We start from the raw sequence: 8,818 nt of genomic DNA, 5'->3' as shown, positions 1-8,818 counted from the left end.
CATATAAAAATTCCCACAAATACCCTACCAAAGAGATAAAATTTAATTTCAGTACAGCATTTAAATAAGACGCCACATTTTAAACAGTCACAGAAATGAAGTATACAATAGCATTTGGATTTGGTCTGTGAATTAACAGCCCCTTTGAACTGTGAACTGTATATATCCATTCTAAGTGACCATGAAGCTGAAACAATGAGATCAATACTGATTGGCCACTTCGTCTAATTTACTTCAGTTTGGGATTTCATGATGTACATTAATAAAATGGTAAAGCAAGGAAAACATGAGTAAACACCTTTTATTCACACTTTACAAAAAGCTACTCATTAAATCTACTACAAACAATACTACCAGTAATTAGTTTACTGATTATAAATTGGACATGTTTGCTAATTGTACAAACAAAGACGACTGCAGGTCCCAGACAAGGGTTCATCATAAATCTATTATGGGTATTTACTACATCTTTAACTTAGTGAGTTTTCCGAAATTGTTCATTCCATTCTGGTTTTGTCTGCACCACCTTAATTAAGTGCTTTGTCTTTAATTAAATGTTTTAAAACAGTTAAAATTTGTCACAATCCACTTAGCTGCATTCCACATTAACTGTAAACCGGAATGAAGACTGGTCCAATTTTTTTTAGTGTCATGTTGTGTTCTTTTGTCTCTCTGCCTGCAGTCGAAACTAAAAAGCTAGATCAAACTATACCTCTGGCTCATTCAATGCATAATATAGTACAAGCTAATTCCAAAGGCTCCCCTTCTTCCCCCTAGCACCTTAAACAAAAGCACAGCAAAAGCTAACCTACTAAAGCTTGCACACTTGGCTTTAAGAATATGCTACCAATGGCACAATGAACAGAGAGTAGAGATATAGCTCTGGTCCAGCTGAAAAACACAAAATCATGACTATTTAAAAAAATAATGGATTTGAAACTTTGTCTGGAAGACCTGCATGCAAAATATAGCTCAGTTCTAGTTTACACTGCTTCAGAACATTAAAATTCCTACCAAGGAATGCTACTTCTGTACAAGATCAAAGCACACAATATTGATGGTGTATGGTCTCACATGATGCAGCTTTCCTTGGTGAAAAGTAGCACTGTGCAAAGGGACAGAAGCAGTGCTAGGGTACAATGGGCTGAAGTTATACTCTGTGCCCTACTGTACCCAACCTGATCAACAATGTGGTGTTCATTGCTCCACAAGAAAAAAAATGCCACAGAGCTTATACAAAAGTGTCTTCATAAAATCTCACAAATCTTAACAGTTTTTATTTTTTTTAAAAAAATCTCAAAAGAAGATGCTCAGGATTTCTCCGCGTGCACAGGCAGTGCTGGTTCCAAAAAACCCCTCAAAAAATAAAAAAAGTTGATGAGGCACGTCATGTAAAAAAATTAAATCAGAGGAACTTGGGTAAATTCAAAGATTATAAGGTTCAAATGCTGATACCAAATCCTGAGGAGTGAAATACTTGAATTTAAATCAACAATGTCCTCAACTGTAAAAGTAGTACACGAGTTACAAACCCAGAACAGTGCAAATATTAGCAGAGGAAACCTGTTGCAACTTCTTTTTTCTTTACAAATGGTTTTTTAAAGCATGAAACAGATAAAAATTTAGCCTTAGTTTACAATACAATCATTTTTCCAAATCTGTTTTAAATCTTTTTAGTACAAAACGCCCTAAATCAGGTCTTCTATGGTTCATATACAATCATTAAAGGCTAAATTCAAATTCAAATTTATACAAACACTTCTCAAAATTGTGGGAGTGAAGTATGGAAAGAAAGGTCCTCAATGGCTACTACTGGCCTGAAAAGGTAGTGCTAGACAGAATTTTTGTGCAACAATACACAGTTGATTCCACTTCAGTAAAATAGTTCACTGTTTTGTCAAGTAGGCAATTTAATAACTAACTCACAGTCCTTTTACGCCTGCATATTTGCTTTGAATTAACAAGTCATGAAACACTCTAGGGTTACGACCCCGCAGCAGTCAATTTTAGTGATGTTTACAAGGACATTACTGAAACATTTTAGTTTCTTCTTGGTTAACTTTGGCTTGAAGCACTCCCAAGTTTCTACTGAGAGAAAAGAAGTGCACTTGTGAGCTACTAGGCATTGAGGCAGAGGGTTTTTTTTTAAAAAGGAGTGGGAGGGGAAAGAATCCACAAATCCATATCTAAATGTGGGAAAAAGATTGTTGCCCTGACCAGGATGAAACTACCACATAAGGTTAATGGATATTTAAATTAAATTTGGGGAGCTGAAGGAAAAGATTTTTTTTCTGTGAACATTTGCAGGTGAAGTATTTACTTTCATCTTTGAATATGCCTTTAAGCAATTAAATTGTCAGATTACAATTCTCTTCCCCCATTTCCATTCCAACTGCACTCTTTGCTCTATGTAGCTATTTATTAAACTTTCCACCATACTACAAAAAGTTCAGATAAAAGGTGACAATGTAAAATGTTTCATTCACTTAGTTGGATTTCAAAGTGCACAGTTGCATTTTAAGTTGTGAGTTTCTGTTCTGTGAACATTCCTACGTAAATAAAACATTGCAGCAAATTGCCTCCTCCCCACCCAATCTAATAGGAATCAACTGTATAACTTTTGTATAGTGACTGGAGATTTTGCTTCATTTTACACCAAAAATGCAGAAGCAAAAAGCAGTAGAAGCTTTGTAAAGAAACCCATTTTCAGTATTTGTCTACTGTATACAAAGTAGGAAACAGGGCTCAGAATTTCATTATCTGTAAATAGCACCGGACTACTATTGTTTATTACTTAGACAAGCTATCCAAGAAACAAATTTAAAAATTGATTAAGAACATAATTTAGACAACAATCCTACTGGCCATACTTCACTCCTCAGTACTTTGATTTTACAATTTTACAAGATTGTTTAAGAGGCTTCCCTCCAAAGAGTACACACAACTACCTTCTGCCTGGCAGATGGATACCATTTACTGGTGACACAAAGGGCAGCAGAAGCTCCAGTTGTGCAAAAAGTGAGAAATGGTCAGATGGGACATGTGGATGCGGACAACCACTGATGCTGTTTTCAATCAGCCAATTAGGATCCAAAGGTCCAAGAACACCAAGTATGTTAATGTGAGGCTTCGAATAGAAGATGTAGTCAATAATACCCTGCAATCAAGTGAAAAAAAAATCAACTTTCAACAGTCACAATCAACTTCAGTTTTTCTCAGAATTCTGGGATTAAACTACAGGTTTATACAAAAGGTTATTGATACCAGCTGAAGTATATAAACTGAAGTACACAATCAGTGTCAAACTGGAAACAATTCTACATGCATCACATTATACCATTTGACAAGATATTTCAAGATAGATATGAGCAAAAAAAAAAAGCTGACGTCAAGGTTTCTGTATTTCTGTGGCCAAATGCACTCTCTGACCATCCGGAGAATTATTCTCTGATCAAAATAATTCATGTAAACTGCTCAGTAACATTTCTAGTTAGCTGCATTTAAATCAAAACATTGAGAGACTAATACCCCCATGTCATAAAAATCAATACAGTCTCCTCCCAATGTCAAATCTCAGCTTGAAGGATGGTAACAATGAATACAGAAGGAATAGTTGAATATGTTTTTTCTGGATCCATGCTGTCCTCCCTGACTCTCTGGCCAAATGTGAACCCATGTTCTGCTATGAAATTGGACAGGCCAGAACGTGATTGGACAACAGAGGAGCACCTGATGGCTTTGTGCATCTACTTGTAAACCTCCATTTTTTTTTCAATTTGTTTCTACATTTAGGAATTCTTAATCTGCTTTACCAACACAAACTGGAAATCCTTCAGCTATGCTTGTAGACATTTTCTGTGGTGTGATTTGTTTCCTCACCAACATGGAACGCAATAATTACAGACAAATTTTAGTCCACAGGTGGTAGTGGCGTAGTGATACTGTCACTGGACTGGTGATCCAGGGTAATGCTCTGGGGATCCAGGTCCAAATCCCACCACGGCAGATGGTGAAATTTGAATTCAATAAAAAATCTGGAACCAGAAGTCTGGTGATGACCATGAAACCATTGTCAATTGTCAAAGCCCACCTGGTTCACTAATGTAACTTTAGGAAAGGAAATCTGCCATCCTTATCTGATCTAGCCTACATGTGACTCCAGACCCACAGCAATGTGATTGACTCTTAAAATGCCCTCTGAACAAGGGCAATTAGGGATGGGCAATAAATGCTGGCCTAGCCAGTGACACCCATGAATAAAAAAAACAGAAGGATCAAGTGCTTAATCTAACTGATTTATTCATGGTGGAATTTCATAAGTTAAAGAAGTGCCTTTTCCCTCTCCTCTGAGTATCTTCCAATATGAAGTTATTTAGGGGAAGGGTCAGCAATAAGCAAAGGTCCTGGCGTTCAAAGCCTAATACAGAGACTAGGATCTACATAATCCCTTACTCCCTGAAGGGAGTAGGACAACACAAATTTACATGAGGGGAAAATAAAGCAGGATTAAATCAAAAGATATGTCATTAAAAAACTGACAGCTTGGATTATATTGAAAAATCCACTGAACCTAAAAATATACCATTGATCCCCGAATGTTAAAGTTAACCAAAATCAAATACATTTTAATATTGATATTTGACTCATAGCTGTAACAATTTCCCCTAATAAATGGTTACACAGCAACTGATGCTGAGGTACTTACTTTGAAGTCAAAGGTATAATTTGTATAAGGCATCAGGCCATTCTCATAGGCACTCTTCAGCTTAAAGCCATGAGTGATCCTTGCACTTGGAGTTCCATTTTTCCCAATATTACTGAATTTCATTAGACAGTCACTATATCTCAGCTCTTTAAAATCCTTGTGGTTTGTATCAACTCCTCCAGTGGCCAAGTATTCTACAACACCTGAAGATCAGCAAAATAAACAAATCTTTAGTATCAAAATAAAACAATTTCTGCTTAGATGACACCTTTTATACAGAAATCAATTCTGAAGAAAATTCATACGGGCTTGAAAAGCTAACTCTTTCTCTCACTACAGATGCTACCAGATCTGTTGAGTTTTTTCAGCATTTCCTGTTTTTAAACCATTCTGAAGTGCTATATGTGGGTGAGGGGCTGGGCCACAAGAGAAGGTGAGCATGAGGCACCACAGAAGTGAGCAGGCGAGCAAGCACAGGCAGGGAGGTGTTGCGCTTTTTCCCCTAGCCAACCATGTTCATTTGGTATTCAACTGCACTGTATGCAAATTTTATTCTGAGCTATATTTTCATTCTTTAACTGGGATAGGTAGCAAACATACTCAATTAGGGATAATAGGAAAGCTGGCATATACATCAAAGAAATTTATACAGGAAGCCAAAAAGACTATCAAGAGCCTGGTCTGGTTCAAGTTGTGTATACAAAATGTGAAAAGCATTCACGGAATTATAAGGTCAAAAAAGCAGGGACAAGGGAGCATGGACAGTGGATGTCTTAATTTTCAATTTGCACTGCAAGCAAATTAAGCTCCACTGGAGAGGCTCAGGCTCTTAAAATTACCTCCATGTTTGGCAGATAGAACATTCTTCCTAATTAAACAAACCTCCACATACCACAGCATTATCTCAAAGTAATAGAAAACCCAGGAGGTGAGATAAAGAAAACCTAAAATATTGACATCTATTTGGGAGCACAGCAGCACTCAAGTAATAATGCTTAGTGAAAGCGCCCAAGTCTTTTCAGCTACCTGCCTTATGAAATTCTCAAGTAGAAGTCCATAAAGTAATCATAGCAATGGTGACATGATATTTAGCTGTTCTTGGAAGCTGAACACTCAGAAAACAACAAAATGGTCTGCTTTAATGCCCAAATGCCAATCCGTTTTGTTCCTCCAGTACGTTCAAATTTCTCTCCCCACACCCAGCTCCTGAACACAATTTGTGCTAGAAGACAGCTTCATATTACTGGTTGTAATCTAGTTCCCCAGTGAAAACCTTGCATGGGTTAATTAATAGCAGGCTACTGACAACCTGGGATAGTCAACCTTTAATTCTGTCCTCAACTGGGTGTCCAGAAAGGGTCATTTTCCAGCAAGGATCATTGGATATTTATCTAAAATGTTTATTTTGGAGAAGGAGGCAGGATAAGACAAGGTCCAGGAATCTTTTCAGATTTTCCCCTAATGAAACAATGCCAAATATTTCATATACCCTGTTGGTATATGAACTAGCAGCTAACATTGCAGAGATCAAGGAGAAAACTTGGAAGCCATTTGTCAGAAGGCACCTACACTGGGCTGGTGAATGGCTGTGAAAAAAAGGTAGGAACATAGGAACAAGAACAGGCCATTCAACTACTCGAGCGGGAAGGCTGAGGTAGATCATCAGCCATGATCTTGTTGAATGGTGGAGCTGGCTCAAAGGGCCAAACAGCCTAATGCACTCCTATATCTTATGTTATGCTCACCATCGGCCATATTCCTTCATACCTTCAGCTAACAAGTTTGGTAATCTCATAACATTGCTTGCATGTTATTTTACAAACATAAGTGGAAGGCCTTTTAAACATCATCTGACAGGCTAGACTTAGGTGACAATAGTTAGCAAAATATATGGACCCATGAACGAATAAAAAAATTAAGGTCTTCAATGTAATGGGAAAACAATGACAAAATGCCAAGCAACTGGAGGCCCAGGCTAAGCAGTTTTGTGGCTAGAGCTGAAGATAACTATGCAAAACCCAGAAAACCCAGACATCTTCTCCCAAGGCTCACTCTAACTCTGGATGTCACTATACTGAAACAGCAGTGATGCAGTTCTGTTTACATACAACACCATACAAAGCAAATAGCTACATAATGCAGTTCACTGGTCACCCAATGGTAAGAATGAGATACAGGAGCAATTGATCCAGAATTTGCTGGAATGGGGCATCACACAGCAAGTGCCACAAGTTAAGATTTTCCCCCTCACTCTTCAACTCCAATTAATTTTGTTACAAATTACTGGAAGTGCGAATTGATAATTGTGTGGCAAGGCCAACAGTGGGATCCGTGGCCTTGGGAACAACAAAATCAATAGCATCTCCTTAACTAATGAAATGTAATGATTTGAATGGTTAATAAAGCTCTGAAGTGGCAGCTTGGACAATTGGTTATTTAAATAAGTTTATTACATACAGGGAAATGTGTTCTAAGTGTCATGTTGCACGGGCAAAAAACATACAAAAGTACCTTCTGCCCGTTTAAAAATAGATCTTTTGATTCACATGGTATGTGTGGAATCAGCATGTTAATTGTTGCCTGCTTACAATTTAGTGGACCCAGATATCTTGTGGACGGGGTGGGGGAAATTGACTAAATCCTGACAAGCTGAAATTAATTTAGCACTGACTTTACTCCCACCGAGAACCCACAAATCAAACAGTTTAAATCAGTTAAACAAATCAGTTTAACTAGCATCCTGATTGTGTGCAGATTCTTTAATTGCTTACTACTTTCAAAGTGGGATGCCAATGGTAGTATAAACTGCCCCATTAACAGAGTTCCTACGGTACTTGTTTATACAGCAAAAATATAGCTTTTTCTCAACACACATGGGAAGGCTTACCATGAGCTTGTCGCCCAAATCAAGTTCATACCATGGTTTCTCTCTTTTTTCACCACAAAAACAACAAAACAATACAATAATAGTGTGTGCCTTTAACTTGCTTTGCATTGTCAGCAAATCCTTGGCCCCTTTTTTGGACATTGAAAATTTCAGGTACTAAAGGGAAAAAAGCTGCCACCATGTTCAGTTAACTCTTTTCCTGAACAGTCATTTCCATTAATACCATTTTCTCAGATTCCTACATTAATTACCTTTTCGGTCCTGATTTGCTCACTGTTCTTTAACATTTTTCATTTACTATTCAATAAATGGTTTGACAGATTAAGGCACATTTTTTGAAATGCAGACAGGGTGTAGTGAAGAGATGGAACTAACAGCAAAACCCATTTACAATAGGTTGTCTGTTAGTTGCAAAAAATACCTAGGTGTTAGGGCAAGCAACAAATGAGACGCAGAGTAGTTTGAAATACAGAAATAAGTAACAAATTTAAATAGAAAGTTTAAAAAGTCCAAAAGGTTAACACATGGGACCCACTCCCAATTTTTCCAGATACTACTGTCAATGCTCTAAAACTCCGTGACCCTTGCCCTAGTGATTTCATATGCAAAGATCAATCCCAAAGCCAGCAGAATTTCACTCCAAAGAACTCCAAACACAAAAAAAAACACCCTCAGTGCTCTAGCAATCCTGAAACCCCACTTCAGTATCACCAGAACAAAGCCTCCCTAGGGCTGCTCCAAATGCTGATAAAGCAGAGCCAGTAATGATATTAATTGGCATAACATCATTGTTCTTTAACTCACTATGAGCAAGGCTGTGGGAAAACAGCTAGTTTTATTACAAAAATGTATGTCTGGCATATTTTTCTTGTCTGTCAAACATCACACTAAAGAGGTAAAGTACATTCTAGTAACAAATGATACTGTAACCAGAAAGTCTGGAACCTCTGACTTGATATCAAAGAGCTCATTCGGTGATTACTACACAAAATTACATTTTACAACCTTAAAAGACATACCTGCTCTTCAGCAGAACAATCTATTGCATTTTACATGGTATAAAGTTCCAGTCCTTACACAACAGCTTGCTTTATAAAATAATGCATTCACTGAATTACTGTGAGGAGTGATAGGAGTCATTTGCTAGAAGTTCCAAAAGCTGCCTAGCCATAATCAAGTTTTTATTTGCTACTCCAATAACACCATAGACATTGTGCAGAAATATA

At 37.4% G+C, this 8,818-nt stretch overlaps 1 protein-coding gene across 2 annotated transcripts in view; it reads right to left on the bottom strand.

Moving 5' to 3' along the window:
- Positions 1-287: 287 nt before the first annotated feature.
- LOC121280975 (CCR4-NOT transcription complex subunit 6) overlaps positions 288-8,818 on the bottom strand; it is a 71,422-nt gene continuing 62,891 nt past the window's right edge. For both annotated transcript variants that reach the window (XM_041193469.1, XM_041193470.1), the window contains 2 exons: positions 4,706-4,908; positions 288-3,157 (listed from right to left, as the gene is read on the bottom strand). In XM_041193469.1, coding sequence (XP_041049403.1) covers positions 2,945-3,157; positions 4,706-4,908 — 416 coding nt within the window. In that variant the 3' untranslated portion in view covers positions 288-2,944. The remainder of the gene's footprint in view (positions 3,158-4,705; positions 4,909-8,818) is intronic.

Source organism: Carcharodon carcharias, chromosome 8 (genome assembly GCF_017639515.1).
Source record: "Carcharodon carcharias isolate sCarCar2 chromosome 8, sCarCar2.pri, whole genome shotgun sequence".
NCBI lineage: Eukaryota > Metazoa > Chordata > Chondrichthyes > Lamniformes > Lamnidae > Carcharodon > Carcharodon carcharias.
Note: the sequence above shows the minus strand (reverse complement) of the source record. Positions and strands in the feature narration are given on the sequence as shown.